At 38.0% G+C, this 22,787-nt stretch overlaps 1 protein-coding gene across 5 annotated transcripts in view; it reads right to left on the bottom strand.

The window, feature by feature from the left end:
* The window catches only part of zbtb46 (zinc finger and BTB domain containing 46), a 91,790-nt gene that overhangs the window by 50,099 nt on the left and 18,904 nt on the right, over positions 1 to 22,787 (bottom strand). For all 5 annotated transcript variants that reach the window (XM_067370790.1, XM_067370787.1, XM_067370789.1 and 2 more), the window contains one exon: positions 11,435 to 12,436. In XM_067370790.1, coding sequence (XP_067226891.1) covers positions 11,435 to 12,401 — 967 coding nt within the window. In that variant the 5' untranslated portion in view covers positions 12,402 to 12,436. The remainder of the gene's footprint in view (positions 1 to 11,434; positions 12,437 to 22,787) is intronic.

Genomic DNA, 22,787 nt, shown 5'->3' with positions numbered 1-22,787 from the left:
CCCCCCAAAGTATTCCCTTTCAGAATCAGGCAAATAAGCTGACCTTGGTAACTCCCTGGGGCAGCTATTTCCAACTGATGCAAGTACTACATGAAAGAGGAAATTCCTAAATCTCCAAAACTGAGAGCAGGATTGACCGCAAAACAGTCAAGTTTCTTCAGTTCAAATCAGAAAATAAATAAATAAATAAATAAAAATTTAATGCCATGTCTAGTTGGTAAACCTTGTTTTTGCACAACTATTTTGAGATTTGCATTATCATCAGAGATCCACACAATAGGTCATCAACTAGACAACTATTTTCCAGGATGTTCAAATTAATGTAGGTTTTAGAGACAAAAAGCAAGCAAAGATTGGCTCTTTAACTGAATAGCAAGACTTCCTTTCCAAGTATACTGAGCACTGCGATTTCTTCCATTCCTTCCAAAGTGGTCAGTTTCCTCATTATATTTTCTCTGGATTCCTTTAACCAGTATTAGTACTTAAGCTAAACGTTAAAATGCTATACCCTGGCCAATTAATAACTTATTATGTGGCCTGTTTCACCTTACTGTGGTTGAAGACTTGTTCTAGCGAGGGAGGAACAGAGGGAGACTGAGGAGAGAGGCGACAGAATGGCATGGAGCGAGTCAGAACACAAGAACTCTGTCTGACAGTCCGACATGACGCCTCACCCCAGAACAAACAAGCATTCAGCTACATTGAGGGGCAACCCAGAATGCCATGGGGGAGACAGAGGGAGAGAGAGAGAAACAAGAGAAAGAAAGAGAGAGAAGAGTGCTATGAAGGTCATCTGGTGGGATGGAGAGTCTCAATCAAAAGAAAATAAGGAGGCACATCAGATGAGGGAAGAACACTGAACAAAAAATAAATACTATGAGGAGTGAGTGAAGAAAGAAAAAGAAAGAAATAAAGAAAGAAAGGTGTGAAGAGAGATGGTTAAACTTTTTTTGTAAAAGTTCAACTTGTGAAATATGAAGTCTATTTTGGTTTTAGTGGAGAGGGAGGAAATACGAAAGTAGATTTTTAAACTGGGAATGCGACGAGGGAGGGGGAAAATCCAGAGGTGTTCAGGGTGGGAGGGTTGAGATCTGTTCACGATGTTTTAAATATTAAAGCTATTTCAGGTTTAATGAGGTGTAAATACTATGGGGAGAGTGGTAAGAGGATGGGGGTTAAAGGGGCCTCACTCTCATTATTTCAAGCGCACACCTTTTGACTATAGAGACCCAGAGAGAGAGAAGTGAGAGCGAGTGTAAAAACAGAGAGATAGAGCTGATGAGCTGGGTAAAAGACAGGACTGAGAGCAGGATGAAGACACAATCAAAGGGCATAATGTGAATAATGAATGAATGAATGAACAAAAGATTGAGTGAGTGATGAGTAGAGGGTGAATAAATGAACAAACAAGTGAATGAATTAATGATTCAGTAAGTGAATGAATAAATGGAGGAGTGCTCAAATCAATCAATCAATGAGTGAATGAATGAAGTGCATAAATTAATGAATGATTCAGTAAGAATGAATAAATGAATGAGCCAGTGAGTAAATTAATGAATGAATGAGTGAGCAAATTAATGAGTAAGCTAGTGAGTGAGTGAATAAATGAGTGAATGAATGAGTCTGTGAGAGAGTGAATGAATGAGTCAGCAAGAATGAATAAGTGAGTCAGTGAATGGATGAATGAATGGGTGAGTGAGACAGTAAATGAATGAGTGAACAAATGAGTGGGTGAGTGAATAACTGAATGAATGAATTAGTACTGATGACTGAGTGACCAGTGAAAACATGCATAAGTGAATGAATGTATGAAAAAGCAAATATTTGTAACTGTTTTTGTGTTTTCTTCACTCTGAAATCACATATTCAAATGAATACAGAAAACTAGAAAGAACACACTTCTATAATAGCACATTAACAACCAACTTTTGAAAAATATGTGAATTATCTAAACATGGGATTTTTGTCTTGTCTTATGCTGTGGAAGGGGAAAGCCAAGATGACCTTCTTCTCATTTTCCTAGCCTCTTTCTGATCAACCGATATCCTTGCTCATGAACAGATAATCTAAAATAAGGTATCAGTGACCATTTCCTAACCAGCCTCAAAAATCCCCCTAAAGATAGCATGAATCTCACAGCCACAGCAAACCACAGAAACCCCCCTCTTCGACAGGGAGTAAACCTGAAACATGAACAACACTGAAACAAACAAGCCACTTTCACACAGATACCATGACATCACATCAGAGACACATGGGTAAATTTCCTTCTGAAACTTCACTCTATGGTGTTAATTTTGTGACCTGAAAAAAGCGAGTGTCAATGCTAATGCAAACGCTAATGCATACTGTAGTGGCCTCTAGCATCAGACACATGCTGTGGGAAGTCTACTAGCACAATAAGGATTGTTGTTTTAAGGGTCTGTGAGACAGGGAGCTGTGACTCAGGTCTGTGTAACAACCATTGTGGGTTTGTGTGTAAGTGAAGAGCATTGCTTCTCGATCAAAGGAGTGGTCTGGCTTTCGGAAGAGCGTTGAGCTTCTACATTCACATTTTAGAGTGTACACACACTCCTGACGATGAGTAATGTAAATCATACCACATGTAGATGGGTGGGGACAAACTGATACAGCTACTATTAATACAACAAATAACTGCAGGATGATAAGAAGATGAGCACTATATGACAACAAAGAAAGGAACACGCGCATCTTTGATAGCAGCACTGCTCCTCTCACAAACACTTTGCTGTAGAATCAGATTGCTTAATTATACCTTCCACAAATAAATGAAAGTATAAAACACTTCTAGCTACTGAAGCTTGATTTCATGCGCCATTTACAACCTCTAAATATTTTACAAGGTGGCGATTTCACAGGAATTTGAAAATGGATGATTTTTAGCCGCAAGCAGCATATCATATGAAAACATACACAACAAATTGTAGGAGTTCATACGAATTAGCCAAAATGTAAAAGTGTTATGATTTATTTCAGAAAGCAATACATGAGCAACACATTTAAATGACATTGACATTTGAGGGTAACTCTACCACCCCCTTGTTCCTGCCACAGTAACACAAGAACATTAAAGGATTAGTTAACTTCTGAATGAAAATTTCATGATAATTTACTCACCCCCATGTCATCCAAGATGTACATGTCTTTCTTTCTTCAGTCGAAAAGAAATTAAGGTTTTTGAAGAAAATATTCCTGGATTTTTCTCCTTATAGTGGACTTCAGTGGGGTACAACGGGTTGAAGGTGAGTTTCAGTGCAGCTTCAAAGGGCTCTACATGATCCCAGACGAGGAATAAGGGTCTTATCTAGCGAAACGATTGGTCATTTTCTTAAAAAAATAAAAATGTATATACTTTTTAACCACAAATGCTCGTCTTGCACTGCTCTGAGATCCGCACACATGACGTAATCACGTTACAAAGGTCATGCGTGATGTAGGTGGAAGTACCGATTTTTTTGCCCTTTACAATAAAAGGTAAAACAACGCTATCAGATGATTTTCAAGTTGGAGGAGAAAATTAGATGAAGTTTTTCACAGTACTTTTGCCTACGTCATGTGTGACCTTTCAACGTAATGCATGGTGCATTGCAGAGTAGTGCAAGACGAGCATTTGTGGTTAAAAAGTATACATTTTTATTTATTTATTTATTTAAAACGACCAACCGTTTTGCTAGCTAAGACCCTTATTCCGTTGAACTCCACTGAAGTCCACTATAAGGAGAAAAATCCTGGAATGTTTTCATCAAAAACCTTAATCTCTTTTCGACTGAAGAAAGAAAGACTTGAAAATCTTGGATGACATGGGGGCGAGTAAATTAACTAATCCTTTAAGTTTGTACAACAGTTATGTATGCTTCTAATGTGCTGGCTAAACATTTCCATCTCTCTTTGCGTTTCTCTGTGTGAATGAGTATCGTCTACTATACATACTCAAGCACGTGAGGCCTATTGTGTTTTCAGCATCTACCATCTCACTATAAGAGGACACTCCACAAGATTATTATAATTTAATTAAAGAGGTCACGACATGAGAAATCAAATTTTCCTTGGTCTTTTGCCATACAAGAGGTCTTTGTATCATTATTATGTCCTGCGAGTTAAATAACTTAAAATATCCTCGTCATCAATAGAAAAGCAATTATATAATAAAGCTTCATTTGGAACAGTGGTGGCATGTGTCATCACAGGGGCCCAATCATTTGCATACGTCTCTCTTTATAATGAGCTGTCAATCACACAGCACGAGTTTATCTCGACACTTGCCAAAACTCCTGTTATAGTGACGCTCTTACACTACACAATGAATCTCTTACTGTATTTAAATTGTGTTTGCATTGTTAGTTACAGTGAATGCACTTCGTGAGAGTGCAGAAATTGCGTTGCAATGTGATCACTGCACTCACGCGATCAACAGACTGTCATCTGCTCAATGCTCATCACTGCAACCTTCCATGTGATAGGAATAGATCTAAATATAATGCAATAATCAACACACTTTTCATGATTTGTTAATCTCCACAGTAACAGTAAAAGTGTAGTAAAAGTATTCGAAAGGAATACTTATTTCAATTGCAAAGATGTCAGCCAATCACAGCAGTGATTGTTTACGCTGTCTCGTAGCAGACACGCCCCTTCAAACAGAGCGTTCAAATCAGAGGCCTAAAATCAGGGTAGAAAATAGGTATTTATTTCTAAATTATAACAATTATTTGATGTATTAAGATTATAAGTGTACCTCAGGAAACATTATAAAATAATTTAAAAAAATTAAATTATTAAAATGGAATCCAGAAAAATGCAATGGAAACCACGGAATTTGGGAACAAATTAAACAGATTTCATAAGGTCCTAAGGTGTTCATGTTATCTAAACAGAATCACCTAGCATATCCTGGTCTGACATGTAGAAGTGTCTCATTTAAACTTAGCAGAATGCAAACAAACAAAAACATATTGATTTTAATATTGTGATGTCTCCTCAAAAGTTGGGAATCTGAATTCGGGGAAACACGCCTATTATGACGCCTGCATATTCTGCATCCAGTTTCAACACCTGCAAACATCTGCTAAACATCCAGTGTGACCTCACATCCCCTCTCTAGAACTGTGATGGCTTCATGCCTCTTGTTTGCCATTGGTCAGTAAGATGCTCTGAAAGGGAATGTCCAGTCATGGCCAATCCATTCAGCAGGGGCCTAAACAAGGGCGCAGTGAAACGTAAAGACATACTGTATGCAAAGAAGAACTGGTATGCAAATCAGCCCAATGGCATTATCTGACTCTTATCTTACAACATTCATGCAGAAAACAGTATCAATAAAAAATTAGATAATTAAAATGAGATTTTTTAGCAGATGAGAGAAACCGCTAGAAGCTTTACACAGCAGTCCTGAGTGTCTTTTTTGGTATTGGCTTCTTAATCATGTTAAAAACCATATCCACACACACACACACACACACACACACACACACACTTTGCAAAGTGCAGATTGAGAAATATCCTGCTGCTAGCCAGAACTTCATACCAAGAGCATGGTAATTTAGATATACAGTTCTATAAACATGCCAACCACCAATTACAAGCTTCATAAAACCATTAGCCTGTGCACAATGCAACTTGGACATCAGCATCCTGAGATCCCATTTAATGCCGTCAGCAAACAGCACCCTTAACCGTGCAAACCATTAGCCCTGCAACTAGACACTTCCTGTGTCCTTTAACCAAATCTGGGAAAAATCTACCTGGTGACTGGACATGGATTGCTTGGAAGCTGAAATCACTTATGAAGGCATTTATATAGAGTCCTACTAATTAATGAAGCTCTAAGCTTCTATTCTTCTCAACAAGATTTAAACATGCTTATGTGAAATATAACAGGTGGGTGATAAAATACAAAAATAAATAATCTTCCTCTGTACAGTCATTCAAAGTCACACTGAGAAATAAGTGCTTCATGAAAAGTAAATACGGGAAACTTTTCTGTTATGCTGTTACAGGAAATGTTACTTATTTATTAATTAAATACAGAATTTATCGTCAGATAAAATGTATGTCGAAGAATTAGGCCTTTCACAAAAATTTCACCAGTACGTAGCATGTCTGTCACACAATGCAAACGCAGCCTCACCGGTTAATATGGATATCACACCAACAAAGTTTGCTCATCATAATATGAATGCAACTTTCATGAAGTTTTTAATGTATTTGGCCGTTACAGGTCATTATATATAGCAAATGTTATGGTAATACAGAACAACTAATATAACTGATACAGACAAGTACAACTGATATCATACAATACACGAAAGTAATGACTAGTGAAAGAACTAATCAACTAATCAGTGAAACCCCTACATTGTGCTACAAAGTTAGGTGTAAAGTAGGGATGTCCCTAGCCAATCTCAAGGATAGGTATCGGGGCAGATTAAGCACTTTTGTAACAAATCACTCCAAAGTCATTTATTTACTGTTTATTTTTATTTGCTGTCAGACTATCTGAAACGTCACTGTCATAACGCATGTATCTTGCTTCGGACTTGACTAACAAACTGGCATTCTGACATCGCGGCCTTCATGCTTTCTAAGCTTAAATCCGCTTTTTTTTTTTGCTTTTTTTTGCAATTATTCTGCATACTGTCTATACCTGTGTATAGATAGATAGATAGATAGATAGATAGATAGATAGATAGATAGATAGATAGATAGATAGATAGATAGATAGATAGATAGATAGATAGATAGATAGATAGATTTAGTTTTAGTTTCTGATTTAGAGTATTATTTAATTAAAAAATTATTTCATATTTCCATATTCATAAAAAAATTCTGCCATAATTTACTCACCCTCATGGCCGTTGAAGCCTAAAAGTTGTGTAAAAAATTCTATGTTCAACTAATCAAATCAAATAAATAAAAGCTACTTTTTGTAATGTCTATTTGATGCTTTTCTCATTTAACACAATAATGACTTTAAATTATCAAATTTTTTAGATAATTTATTTTTTAGATAATTTAAAGACTTTAAATTATTGTACATTTCTCTGCCAAATTAATCAACACATCATGTAATTAATTAGATTAAAGTTTGATAGCCCTAATATATATATATTTTTTTTATAAAATGGTTAGTTCCTGTCCTTGACTCTGATTGGTCAATAGCTGTGTTTTATTCACAATAAAACACTGCTATGACCACTTCACCCAAAGGTTCTCTTAGCAACGTAAACTGTTTGTTCTCAATTGATATTGTTCATTGAAGCTTACGGTATTATGTAGAAGAGTATTGTGAGAAAAAGATTGAGTGAACGAGTTTATTAGCTGCCTTCAGATTTAGCATTTTCCTTCAGGTCAGTCCTATGTTCATAATAAAAAATCTGTTTAAATGTCCGATGTATTGTCTTGTCCTTTTAACAGTTAAGGGGTTTTCCCGTGACTGACAGCGCTAGTCAAAGCATTTGTCAGTTGCGTCTTGTTCCGTGTCCACAACAATTCTTTTCAATGTAAAAGTCTTCGCTACTGATTGACACACTCATAAAGACAGTCTTTGCCGCCATCTAATGGTGTAATAATATAACTTCTGTTGCTGTTCACGGTCAGGGACCATTTTTTTTCGGTGGAAGGATGGCTTTAGTGAAAGTTTACTTCATGAAAGTTGCATTGATACATATTTTTGGCTTTAATATTTGTATTGTGTGGTAACCGTTTTTTTAAAAGCAATAAGCTATTTGAGGCTAGTGCTGTATCGTGAATAAGTCATTGCTTCAGTGTACCAACTGATACACCAAGTGCACCAAGCACTAGGAAAATACAAGTATCGGATTGGGAGTCAGGAATCAGTATCGGCAGGTACTCAATATTCAATGACTCTGATCAGATCAGTGGCAAAAAAACTTGATCGGGACATCCCTAGTTTAAAGGTGCCCTAGAACTTTTAAAAAAAAAGATGTAATATAAGTCTAAGGTGTCCCCTGAATGTGTCTGTGAAGTTTCAGCTCAAAATACCCCATAGATTTTTTTTTATTAATTTTTTTAACTGCCTATTTTGGGGCATCATTATAAATGAGCCGATTCAGGGCTATTGGCGCTTTAATTCTCCTGCTCTCCGCCCATGGAGCTCGCGCTTGCCTTGAACAGTGCATAAACAAAGTTTACACAGCTAATATAACCCTCAAATGGATCTTTACAAAGTGTTCGTCATGGATTATGTGAGTATTGTATACTGTTATATTGTTTACATTTGATTCTGAATGATTTTGAGGCTGTGCTCCGTGGCTAACGGCTAATGCTACACTGTTGGAGAGATTTATAAAGAATGAAGTTGTGTTTATGAATTATACAGACTGCAAGTGTTTAATAATGAAAATAACGACGGCTCTTGTCTCCGTGAATACAGTAAGAAACTATGGTAACTTTAACCACATTTAACAGTATATTAGCAACATGCTAACGAAACATTTAGAAAGACAATTTACAAATATCACTAAAAATATCATGATATCATGGATCAAGTCAGTTATTATTGCTCCATCTGCCATTTTTCGCTATTGTTCTTGCTTGATTACCTAGTCTGATGATTCACCTGTGCACAGATTCAGACGTTCTGCCCTTGTCTAATGCCTTTCATAATGTTGGGAACATGGGCTGGCATATGCAAATATTGGAGCGTACACCCCGACTGTTGTGTAACATATGTTGAGATTCGCCTGTTCTTCTGAGGTCTTTTAAACAAATGAGATTTACATAAGAAGGAGGAAACAATGGTGTTTGAGACTCACTGTATGTCATTTCCATGTACTCAACTCTTGTTATTCAACTATGCCAAGATAAATTCAATTTTTCATTCGAGGGCACCTTTAAACAAAACAAAACCATATGGAGCTACAAAAAACTAGCACTTTGTTCACAACTAAGTTTTGGATTTTGAGGACAAACCTGTCTTCCTCAATTCCTCAAAAATCCACAAATTACAGCCAAGTCCAAAACCCGGAGCAGGGCATGAGGGCTTTCACAACATGTTCTCTTTCTCTCACCCCGATCTGACTCGCCCAAGCCTGAGCCTGTAGTGTGTACCAAGCAATATTCCCATCTTCACTGAGCATTGAGATACGGCCCATATTATCAAATGACATCCAAAGCAATTTGCCGTTTTTCAAGTCCTCGGTTCCTTAGCGGACTGAGATTTACACACGGTTAAGAGGGATGATTTTAGATTTGAAAATGTTTCGATTCCATTTACAATGTAATTAAATTGACCTCAAAAGCTTGACTAGAATATGAGTTTGGCTTATAGGGGCCAATGCGTGTGGAATATAAATGTGTACTATTTGTGTTGCACACAAAGGGGCGTGACTTTTGTGAGCATGTGTGTGTACGCAGTACAGAGAGCCAGTGTGTACTTAGATGTGTGGAGTCTTGCACTTGATATTTGATCTGTGGGGTTGGGTCAGCAAGTGCAGTTATTTCTGTTGGAGCCGCAGGTAGCAGGGCTGGCAAACAGAGAGGATGAGAGAGTGCCTCGAGAGTTAAGTAGGTAAACTCGCACTAAGCTGATGCAGATCTCCGCGTATTCCCCTCCCTCTCTCCTTCACTTTATCCCTTCTTCTCCACACTTCAGAAGACCTTGGTGCACCCCCCATCCCAACACACTCGCACACACACATACAATTTAATCCTCATACCGCCACCAAGGTCAATTCAATTATCCTGTTTTCTTAAAGTGTGTGTGTGCCCATTTCACAGTCGGCCTGCACAAATACACCAGAGATTAGAGCTGCCACACTTTTAATGATCTACATACCTATAAGCAACAGTATCCGAGACAGGTAGGGCCTCTTCCCCGCTTGCTAGCGTGATCTGTTCCTTAGCACGGATTTTGTTTTTAGGTTGATGAGGCTGCCTCGTGTCCCATGTGTCTTTCCGATGTTAATGAGGAAATGAGTTTTTTCAACCCCAAATTCCCCACCTCAATCTGTAGTTTGTCACGCCGCTATACTATTAGTGTTACAACAATAATTTTCATCTTCATCAGAGTTCTATTTCTATCTGGGTTTGAATTATACAATCAAACACGGTGGGAAAGTATTTCAGAAGATCTGACTCTCACGGGATCCATGAGGCAGTTCTTGCATGTGCTAAAGTTGTGTCCAAAATCGCTTACTGTCTGAAAGGCAATATATTTGATGAGGAATAAGCTTTGTGAGTGTTAAAAAGTATGTTCCACATAGTATGTGTGTAGTATGAATGTAATCTGGATGTACTACATCTGCCACCTACTGCGTCAGTAGAGTTTCCATTGGATGCGCACAATCTCGCCAGAAGTAGTAGGTCATCTGGGTACTTTTTGCGTAGTACTACAAATTTGGACATACTACTCAACTCATTTCATGTATTGTTTTTCACCTACACTCTTAAAAATAAAGTTTCCAAAAGGTTTTTTTTTTTTTTTTTTTTTTTTACAGAAATGCCATTAAAAGAACCATTTTGGGTTCCCCAAAAATTTTTCATGGAACAGTTAAAGGATTAGTTTACTTTAAGATGAAAATTACCCCAAGCTTTACTCACCCTCAAGCCATCCTAGCTGTATATGACTTTCTTCTTTCTGATGAACACAATCAGAGATATATTAATAAATGTCCTGACACATCTGAGCTTTATAATGGCAGTGAACGGGACCAATGAGTATGAGCTGAAGAAAGTGTCTCCATCCATCATAAACCTACTCCAGACAGCTCAGGGGGGTTAATAACGTCCTTATAAAGCGAAGCAATGAGTTTGTGTTCGACGAATATCCATATTTAATATTATATTAATTTATATATATATATATATATATATATATATATATATATATATATATATATATATATATATATATATATATATATATATATATATAATAATTTAATTTATAAAGTAAAATATCTAGCTTCCGCCGGAAAATATCCAGCTTCCGCCTTACACTACGTCCTATGTCTTGTTGAATACGGAGGGCTGTCTGGTGGAAGCTAGATATTTTACTTTATAACATGTTAAATATGGATATTTTCTAACACAAATACATCGCTTCACTTCAGAAGGACATTATTAACCCCCCGGAGCCATGTGAAGTACGTTTATGATGGATGGATGCACTTTCTTGAGCCTTATACTCATTGTTTCCCATTCACTGCCATTATAAAGCTTGGATGTGTCAGAATATGAATTAATATAACTCAGATTGTGTTCATCAGATGGCATGAAGGCGAGCAAAGCTTGGGGTAATTCTCATTTTAAAGTGAACTAATCCTTTAATAATCCTTTAAACTAAACCTTTCATGGAAGGTCAACAATCGGCTCAATGATGTTGTTAAATGTTTTCCAGTTATTGTATGTGATATGATGACACTAATAAAGTAATCCAATACAGCAATCCTACCTGGAATGTCCTGGTTTCCGTAGCTCCAGCCAGGGGTGGAGAGCATGGACGGTAGTGGCGATGCTGTCCGACTGTCCCCTTCATTCTGCTGGGTTATGTGCCTGACTGTGTCCTTGTTCTTACGGTTCTTCCTGCGGCCCGAGCCAGGGGGTTGCCAGCCCCCCTCTCCTCTTCCACCTTGCTCTCCGGGTGTGCCTTGTGCCCCTCGGCCAGCCCCGTCTTGCAGATTGGAGGGGGAGACCTGCTCCTCTTTGACCTGGACAGAACGGTAATCAGCAGGCCACAAGGGCTGCAAACAAGCATCCTCCTGGCTCTCATGGCTTTTGGGTTCCTGGTCCTCTTTGCCGTAGTTGCTACTGCCTTCGTGGCAGCTAGCGATGGCCGAGTCTCCAGATGAATTTGCTGGACTAGTGCGCCTGGCCAGCCACGGCGAGGAGCTGCGGGCCGAGATCATGGATGCCAGTGCCTCCGAGGCTCCGCCAACACCAGGCCCTGCTCCGCTTCCGATAGAGCTCACCACGTTACCCATCTCAATATCCGCTAGTTCATCTGCGAGCTCGGAGCGAATGCTGATGTCTAGCGCTGCCTTGATGAAGCCGTGACATGCCTGCACAATGTCAGTCATCTGCAGGTAGCTGGCAGCTGACATCACCTCAATCACATTCTTGCTTGTGAGTGCCAAGTGGGCAGAGTACATGAAGTCAAGGATGGTCTTGAAGCCTTGGGCTGTGACGATGTCCAGGTGCGTGATGGTGGCCTGCTGCTCTGAACCCTTTTTCACCTGGCAATAAAGTGTCTTAAAGTAGCGGCTGCTGCCCAGCAACACATTCTTGTGCGCCTTGAAGATCTTGCCCTCTACGATCACACACACGTCACACAGGATGCCGTGCTGCCGCTGCTCGTTCAGCTCCCGCAGGAGCTGCCGGTAGTGCGACGTGATCTCCATGTCTTCCTTCCGGTTATTCATTGGACTAACGGGTGGCTGCTTCTCCTGAACAGAGTCTGGCGGAGGACATACAATACACAAACCCTGGTTAGTACAGTTCCAGTAGATGTAGGAATCATACCAAACAGCTTACACTAGTATACACTTTGTAGATTACTGTGATTCAGTTGGCATTATTTAACAGTAAACATTTTAAACAGTGGTATATCACATTGTTTTCACACATTATGACCACATTATGTTCCATGTGAATGGTATCCAGTTATCATTATCAGAAAATCATTTCGACTTACACTAAGCAAAAGTACATTTTACACACAAGGTCATATTTTTGTTATATCACTTATATTCAATAAAGTCTAAATTATTTTCTGCATTAATCTGGATTATACAGCAAATTTGGTTTTGAGCTTGTATTGACAGATCCCAGAATATTTATTTAATTTTTGCTGATCCAATCAAATAGTCAAAAAAGAGAAATAACAGCTAAAATCTGCCAGTTAATTAGTCACATTAGAAATGGAAAATCAGACTGAGAACATTGCATTGTGGGATACAATAGTGTGTGCAATGTCCTCTGTTGTTTGGCAATCCTGGTATTATATAAATACAGACAATTCATAAACTGTGCACAGTATACATACTGCAGGAATAGTATAGTAGTATATTATTATGCTAATCCAAACACAGCCATTAACCCCTTTGAAGGCAGTATCTGCAGACTTCTTTCCACATTTTTTGACACTACTTTGGGGAGAAATATGCTGAATTGTGTTAAATGTATTTGGTAAAATTTACTAAATTGAGCTGAGAGTACTTTAATGTTATTGCAAGGTCACAGCATTATCAAATTAGCCAAAATATTTATTAAACGAAGAACACAATTCTGCAGAAACTTGAAGAGTTCTGCGGGCACAGATTGCACGTGGGCAATCAGGAACTAAATGCTTCATTTTAAGGTTTCCAATTCTGTGTGGCAAACAACGTTAAAATGTTTAAGTAGTGTGACAATTGACAGTCCCTGACATTGCTGTAACCTGCATTTTGAAGAAACCTTAAGATTAATATTAAATCAAGTGAAGAATTGCATTTTCATGGAGCGCTGCATCAAAATCTAGAAATTCTCACTCATCACCGAAAACCTGCCTCCAATAAAAGACACCTACCAGCACAAAACCTGACAGAAGAAATTGGCCATAGCTTTGAGTTGTTATTACTGGGGTCTTCTATCTCTGTAAAAAGTCATTTAAGCACTAAATGTCACTAAAATGCCATTCTGAAGCAGGTGACATGCATTGGCCAACTCTGATGGCTTGAGGCTGATTGTCTTCTGGGCTACAGCCATCACCTTTCCTCGCTAAAAATGAATTATCTGTTTGGCAGCTCCATTTTCCACTTTATTATTCAACTAACTCACAAAATGGTAATTAAATGAAACAATTTAGCAACAAAAAAGAGAAAAGTGAGAAGAGGAGAGGCGATGATTGTGTTAAAGTGCTTTACACACTCACTGGGTGATTTTATTTGGCAGCTAATAAAGCGAACAGAGAGAAACATCATGATTAAAGGGTTGAACAGTGAACACCTGAGCATCTCTGCTATAATCATTAAGATAGAGAGATGGGGGAGGAGAGCTAGATGAGGCAATGCATTGTTCTTGAATGTGCACAGAGGAAAGAGAGAGAATCTAAAACACAACACACACTCAACTGGGAAAGGGGGAAAAGCATAGGGATGAATCTTTAAATTATATGTATATAAAAAGAAAAAAGGACACACGTTTGCATAATGACGTTATTTTCATGACAGTAAAACACAATATTAACTCACAATTCTCAGTAGCCTTCAGTAATTTAAAAAATTTGCATTACTGCAATGCAATAAAAAATAAAAAAATTGCTTTTATTAAAAAACATTTGTGTGTATACATATCATGGTAAAATTTGCTTTTTTAAAATTTGCTATTATGTATATATATATATATATATATATATATATATATATATATATATATATAAAACAACACAAGCAAGTATGCAATCTAAAAATGTCATGTTTTAACTAAATGCTTGGACCATTTCTGAAAGTCGGTGTCACAAGTAACAATATTGCCTTTATACAACAATTGAATCCAAGAAGAAGTTAATACTGAGCAACTTTTTTTTTGTCATTTTAGACACAATATGGTCTGTTTTTTCTCTGCAAACAATTGCTCCAAAAAATACTAAAGCAGAAATGTTGCAAAACCAAGCAATGTACAGTTGTGGCATTTTGTTCATGAATGATTCAGATATCGGCTTAGCGAATGATTCAATGACTTATTCATAAAGACAGTCACTTGTTTTGACAGTCACAGGCTGGGCCGTAAAATTATCTTAATGGTCATAAAAATATGCTTTATCTTCTTTATGGGAAATGTAATCTTTTGATTTTAGCATGAAATATGATCTTTGTAAGATTCACCCACAGAACGATTCATGACAGCCAAGATTCATCTAACTGCCAAGCCATGATTTTACTGACACCCTCCGAGACCCTGTCCCAAATGGAACCCTAAGCCCTCGTGATCTTCCACCGAGTCCACAATTTCATGATGTAATGCAGCATTGACTTTGGGGTAGAAGTCTGCTGCGGAGCTCAGCAAAATTGCGCATCGAAGGCGCATATCGTGAGCACCCTTCTGAAACAGCCATTGTAAGTCCACAAGAGTGCAAGTTCACATGAAGTGTACCATTTGGGACAGGGCCTGTGATGTGACTTCCTACAGAACATGCACCTACATATTTACACATACGAACGCAGATATCCCCAATAGGCCTCACTTCCCCACTAACATCCTCTATGAGCAGCACAGAAGCCGACCTGGTTGGGGCTAAATCGCAGGGACGTGGAGTGTTACCAAATGGGGCCATGATTTGTTTTGTGAGCGTTCAGGCTGTCAGCTTGCATCGGCCCAACTGCAGCGTGACAGCTCCCGTTCACTATAGTGACAGCAGCGTTTGCTGCGGGGCCGGCACACTTCAGGTCATGTTTAGGAAAGTTCCTCTCAACCTGATGGCTTGTAAGATCAAATCAATCCTCTGCCTCTCCCATGTCCACTTGTACAAATACACCTTACTTGGAAGACTGAAAGAAGAAGAGACTGACAGTGACAAGTGACTTTTTTTTCTTTTTAATAGTTTTAAGTTAGCCTCCAACTGCTTCGCTTGAGGCTTTTTGATTCAATTGTCTATAATTCCGTCATTTTTCCGACTTGTTCTAAAGAACATCTGAACAATGTTGCAAAGTTACACTTTCCTCACAAAAACCGGATGACTTGGAATATGAGTCGCATAAACCAATTTGTGATACTTTTATGGTTTGTTTTGTCCTCTTTACATTTGTGTTCCAGTTGAGAACGAAAATTCATACGCTTTTGGAATGACATAAGGGTGAGTAAATGACGACAGATTTTTTAAACATCAGAAAATCTTTTCATCTATTCCACTTTAACCCTTTAGACCAATTTATTTTTCTCTGACAATGAGGATACGCTCAGTAAATAACAGCACTTTGCACCCCAGACACACCAAATTAGTGAGTTCTTTTCATGTGACTATTCAGAACTACTTCAACTGTGCAACCAACAATGAATATTAATATCTTTTCATTGGCCGACTGAGTTACATGGCAATCTGGGCAATCAAGTGCAAAACAACAATAAACATAAACAACACAATTGACAGACGTGCAACGCAGCTAAACACTGAATGCAGTCGGACTAATCAGATTTTCTGCTTCACTGGGATGAGAAGGATCTGAAGCTTATTAGACAAAAAGGAAGAGTATGAAAAGAGAAACAGCAGGGTCACATGACCTTAGTGAACCCAACAGAGCCCTGAGCGGAAGTGCAGGTGCAAGACCATATTTTACATTTCACATTTTGGAAAAGGCTATATGAGAGGAGGGAGGCCTGGATTCCAGAGCAATACTTGGAGATGTAAAAAATGTAAAATGCCCATAAATGTCCACTGCAATAATAATCAAATTAAAAGCATTAGTTCACTTCAGAATTAAATTTCCTGATAATTTCATCCAAGATGTTCATGTCTTTCTTTCTTCAGTCGAAAAGAAATTAAGGTTTTTGAGGAAAACATTCCAGGATTTTTCTCCATATAGTGGACTTCAATGGTTACCACAACAAGTTGAAGGTCCAAATTGCAGTTTAAGTGCAGACTCTACACGATCCCAGCCAAGAAATAAGGGTCTTATCTAGTGAAATGATTGGTCATTTTCTAAAAAAATAAACATTTTCTATAGTTTTTAACCACAAATGCTCGTCTTGCACTTCTCTGCGATGTGCCAGGCATTACGTAATCCGCCTATGTCACGTGTGACCTTTCCAACTAGATTACGTAATGTATGGCGCATCGCAGAGCTACTGCAAGACGAGCATTTGTGGTTAAAAAGTATATACATTTTTTTTTTTTTTTTTTAGAAATTGACCAATCATTTCGCTAGATTAGACCCTTATTCCTCAGATGGGATTGTGTAAAGTCCTTTGAAGCTGCACTGAAACTGGAATTTGGACCTTCAAACCTTTGGTAGCAGTTAAAATCCTGGAATGAAAAAACCTTAATTTCTTTTCGACTGAAGAAAGAAAGACATAAACATCTTGGATGACATGGGGGTGAGTAAATTATCAGGAAAATTTAATTCTGCAGTGAATTAATCCTTTAAAAATGTTCATGCTTTTCTGATGAGCTAAACAGGATTTTAGGGCGGGACTTGATTTTATGAATGGGCGGGAATTGGTTGGAAAGTAAAAAGTGGTCTTGATGTAATAATGTACACTGATTCGTCATTCGCCACATGACCAGGAACTTCATAGGGTCAATTCTGATGTTAACTTTAAAAAAACGATTTTCACATTCTCCAAACGTAGGCTGATGGCTTTAATTGAAGCTCTCTGACTGCATTCAATAACAGAGGAATTGTGTTGGGGGGGGGGGGCCCTGTAAAAATACATCATCTAACAGATGATTCAGATGATTATACATGATTGGAAGCAATTGCTTTAATAAGGGTCGATAACCACTATCCATCAATGTTTCACCACCAAGAGCGCGACATCATGATATTATCTACCCTATCTATTGAGTTCAGAGTTAGTCTAACTGCAGCCCAGCTTTTGTCTACACCAAAATAGAAGGCGTAAGAAGTGGTAGTAGTAAGGTTAAGGTTAGGGTTAGGCCTGTAATGGGATTGGAGGGAAGAAATGTGCAAAGAATGGAGGCCAGAGCAGCCTAAGTCTCAGAGGATAGAGTGTTAAAGAGTGCCACCACCGCTTACAGTTCCTGTCACCCTCAAAAACTCAGATCTGGAGTGACTGCGTTCCTCCGGCCAAGAAAACACACACACATTCAACACAAACACCCATGCATACACGTCTATGCTCTTCCCTATTTTTGTTGAGGTGGTTCTGATATTCTTGGAGGGGATGGGGGGAAACAAGGCCAGCTTTCTTTCTTTTTCTTTTCGTTTCTGTACATGATGGTGGGAAGGACAGTCGTGACATGCGAGGAGGTGGCGGAAATAGGAAGGGTGGGAGGAAGAAGGAGACACTCAGAGAGCGCTCAGAGGGTGTAAGTCATGTATGCGTCAGTGTGTTTCTCAGGCAGCCAGTCATTTTAAACCACTCAACTGGCCATCAGGTCCATTATCCGAGGGGTTAATCCCCAATTTCACAGAGCTGGCAACAGGAAAAGTGGAACAAAAAGGGTGCAGGCCTTTAAAATCGCACAAAATGTATGCTACAACTGTGAAAAAAAATTAAATAGAAAGGCAAGTTTGAAACTTCTTCAGAAGTTCATGAAAGTTTTATGATGGCTTTACAAAGCTCAGCTGCTGCATTTTAAGTCATAAAACAGCTAAATTTAATTAGGGAAAGACTACAAGCGTACCCTTAAATTGGCTTTCCAGATGGTGGTAAAATCATTAATTGACTCAACCAACAGCTGTTTAAATGTGGTCTGACCGAGTAAATGACTCATTAAACGAGCAGTACTGGTATTAAAAGATTAGCCAAATAAAACAAAATAAACAGAAAATGAGAATTAAGCACAGCTTTAAATAAATATGGTTACAAGGGCTGTGCTGAGGTACCTCTTAAAGAAGAAATTCAAAAAGAATGTAGTGTTACAACACTTACAGAGATAAATGAGCTGAGGATAAAAGGTGGATGCATTTAGTCTCGCTATTTATAACTATTAGGATAGCAATATAAATAGACACAAGCAAATGAGGAGGATAAAAAAGGTGTTTTGGCTTTGGATACACTGCATTGACAAATACTAGATGGTTACTATTTATAATAATCAATGAGATCAATTAAGCTTATCAAAGCTTTATTATTGATCAAGATCAATGAGCTTATCAAATTGTTCATATACATTAAAATATGAATATATATTAAAACTCATAAATCAAGTTGACATTTCGGAATGTACATTATAGTTATACTGTATTATGCAACAATGAAACTACGTGATATAAAAAGTGTTTAAAAATAAAATAAAATAAATAAATGGCATTGATAAAAGTAAAAGGTACGTTTCATACCGAGTTTGATTATTTCACTCTCAAAGCTAGCAGGAAGCTAGTTACAAAATGTTCTTTGGCACAATGTGTTCTAGGTATATGACTAATAGACAGGCCTAAATTACATGGGGGACATCAGTGAAATACTGTACATTTGACTGCAGCAAGAGCAAATCTCTGATACTTTACATGTCGCCATTTTGCTGGTGTTTTCAGCACTTAAACGTTTTAGTTAGGACTGCCAATCAATTAAAATTGAATATAATTGTATAAAAAGTGGACTAATTAATCAAAATTATTGCATTAAATTGCATACATTGATATTTGCTGAGAAAAACATCCAAAATAAAGATATTTCAAAGAAATTAAAATTTTACAGATCCATTAATTTGATGTAAAAAAAACTATATTTTCATGATTTATCATAACATTTTCTCTTTTGTCAAATCAACTTAGATAATTCAGATAACATAATATTTTGAGTTTCTGTTGATTAAACCAATCAACTTCATTGTATTAACTCAAATTTTTAATTTCAAAGAATTTAAAATTTTAAGGCAACCAGGTAACCTGCGTTTTTAAGTTAAACCAACAATTCATTTTTACAGTGTGACAGTAAAGACATTTATAATGTTACAAAAGATTTATATTTCAAATTAACGCTGTTCTTTTGAACAGAATCCAGAAAAAAAAAAAAAATCATGTTTTCACAAAAAAACATTAATCAGCCAACTGTTTTCAACATTGATAATAATAAGAAATGTTTCTTGAGCAGCAAATCAGCATATTAATGATTTCTGAAGGATCATGTGACATTGAAGACTAAAAACTGCATTTAAAAAAAATATATATATATATATATATATATATATATATATATACACACTACGAACAATTGTCAAGCCAAAATCCTTGAACTCTTTTGACTATATATCTTTGCACAGACTGAGCAGCACTATCTTGGTGCCTGTCTTTAGGCCAGACTCCAGCTGGCCCAGGTGACAAGAGCCTGTCACACCACCGAGAATGTGACAAGAGCGGATCTAAAAGGCTTTGAGAGTCTTAACCCTCCGCTCAGCTCCACCCGGCTCAGCACCTCTTCCCTCCCCACCCACGTCCTCCTTTACCTCCTCTTGAGCATTAAGCCGGAGCAGTGAAGGTGAGTCCGTGCTGAAAAGCTGGATAGGTCAGAGTGTCGGGTGAGTGGTGTGAAACAGGGACAGGGAGACTTCACTGTTTACCGGTTCACATCAAGGCCTTGTCCCTATGTGCTCTCTGCTAAACTGAGGTCCTGCAAGGTTCTATCCGAAAATTCATAATGAGACTTTTCCCTGAGCTTGTCTGTTAAAACTTAGTGATGAGATTCAGGTATTCCCTCTCACACTAATGCCAGGTTTTGTCCAACAGAGCAATTATACAACTGCCACATACATTTGATAAACACTTTATTTGGAAAGTTCACTTTAAACACTCTACGAACTATAAGTAACTTTGCAAGTTCATGTCAACTTGAAGTCATTCGAGTATTAGTAGACATTTGCTAACACTTTATTTTGATGAAACAGACATTATACTGACTATAGGTAAAGTTGCAAGCACATCCCAACATATTCTACTAACTAACAGTCTATTAATACTCTAATGAGAGTTAGTTGACATGTAGCAGCAAAATTACTAATAGTTATAGAATGTCTAAAGTGGACTATCAAAGTAACCATCACTTTTATCCAAAATTACTTGCATTGCGTTCAAATTTAACATTTTTTGAGCAGCTCCGGCATTCTCTGGGAATCAAATCAACAGCCTTGATGTTCCTAGCGCCATGCTTTACCGTTCAACACGGCAGCGAAAACTGAAATGGCATTAATCAAGTCCTTTATATCAAACATGTGATCTTTTATGTGTTTGGATGTTGCATAATAGCAGTAAGACAAAATTAATGTCATATCCATGAGTCTTTGCCATAAAATAATTTGTATTTTTTGCTATTGAATTCAGTTGGCACTACCACTACAGAATTTTTTTTTAAAAATTAAAACAATAAATATTTAATAAAACGTTGCTGAGTATTCCAGGAAGGTTACATAGCAATTAATATTCATGAGCGAAGCTTTCAGAATTGAGTCACTGCTACCTTTACAGCAGAAAGAATTTTTCAGTTTTACCCATCAAGCACCCTTAATATGAAAGTTCAAATGTGTCAGCATGACTAATTAATATTCATGATCAAAATTGCTATAACATGACTCAAATTTTTGCTTTTACAGCAGAAGAACCAGTATGATCAAAATGTGGCAATGCACACATCTTTAATATAAAGTCTGGATGTGGCTGGACATTCCCAGAATATAGCTATTTTACTGTAAAATTTTTCTATTTTAGTATCAACTGACATACAGGTACTTTTCCATGCAAACTCACAGGCACACAAAGGCCTTATCTCTACTCTTTAGTAATGCTCTGGCACACTTTCCCCAAACGCCTGGTGAACATTTCCATTCATCTCCACCTCGAAAAACTGCAACAACTCCCTCACCAGAAAGTATGCTGGCAATGCCTGTGCGTTACAGAAACACTGCATTTCTCTCACTGCATTGGTCTCTGAATGATCACAGAATCACAGTCCATAATACACCAGCTTTATTAATGCCTTTCCCCTTAAAGTCGTCCTTGATTATGATTTCAATTTTTTTACTTTAGTTAGTGTGTAATGTTTCTGTTTGAGCATAAACAACATCTGCAAAATTTTTAAGGACTACAACAAACAGTTGGTAGAGACTACAACAAGCTTTTTCCTGGTTTGGTGACATCACAAACCCCAAAATTTACATAACCCCGCCCCTGAGAACATGCAACAAAGGGGGTGAGGCCATTTTTGGCTGCTTTAGAGAAGAGGAAGAGTTGTTGTAGTAGAGTGTTGTTGCCATCTCGTCATTTTGCGCTTGACTGCTTCACAAACGAGGGTCAATTCAACACTGTATTTGCACAAAAGATGGACATGACGGCACATGCTAGTGGATGAGTTGAATCAGCTCCACAGAAACTGCATAAATTTATCCATTAACCATTCAGAAACGTCCAGTTTCATTCTAAAAGTTGTAACTTCTTCCTGAGTCTCTCCATCATTGTCGACTCTGGTTTGAACAATGTAAGGCTGAACACCGTTACTGACAATCCTAATTTTGGCTGCGTGAGATTCTCCAGCTTTGTTGTTGTTGAGCTGTTAAAGCTCCGCCCTCTTCTGGAAAGCGGCTGGGAGCAGCAGCTCATTTGCTTTTAAAGGGACACACACAAAAATGTTTCCTCACACCCAAATAGGGGCAAATTTGAAGAACTATAATAAACTATCTGTGGGGTATTTGAGCTGAAACTTCACAGACACATTCTGGGGACACCAGAAACATCTTGAAAAGGGGCATTGTAGGTCCCCTTTAAACACAGCCGTTTCCTCTAACCAATGGAAAGGATAAAAAAAATCAGTGGAAAAAGTTCATGCCAGGCAAAAAGCAGTTAACCTGTTAACCCTTAAGACTACCTGGCAGAGGCACTTCTTGCAGCATGAGCTATCTGGCCTTTGTCCTCCATCTTTCTCTCACTCTTTCCCTCCCTCTTTCCCTCTGTCCTAGTGTATTTCTGGGCTATTCACTGCCTCGGAGGCCCTGAAGCCAGCCGTGTCTCCAGTGGAGGCTCCCTCTCTGACAACCCGGGGCTTAGCCTAAATTCTCTCGCTATTAAAAGCTGTGAAATGCAAATAATGAAACATCTCATTACCACTGTAGGAAAATGAAAAGAGAAAATGGTAGGGGGAAGATAGAGGGAGAGTGAAAG

Source organism: Chanodichthys erythropterus, chromosome 20 (assembly GCF_024489055.1).
Source record: "Chanodichthys erythropterus isolate Z2021 chromosome 20, ASM2448905v1, whole genome shotgun sequence".
Lineage (NCBI taxonomy): Eukaryota > Metazoa > Chordata > Actinopteri > Cypriniformes > Xenocyprididae > Chanodichthys > Chanodichthys erythropterus.
The sequence above is the reverse complement of the archived record's forward strand: the minus strand, read 5'-3'. Positions and strand labels throughout refer to the sequence as shown.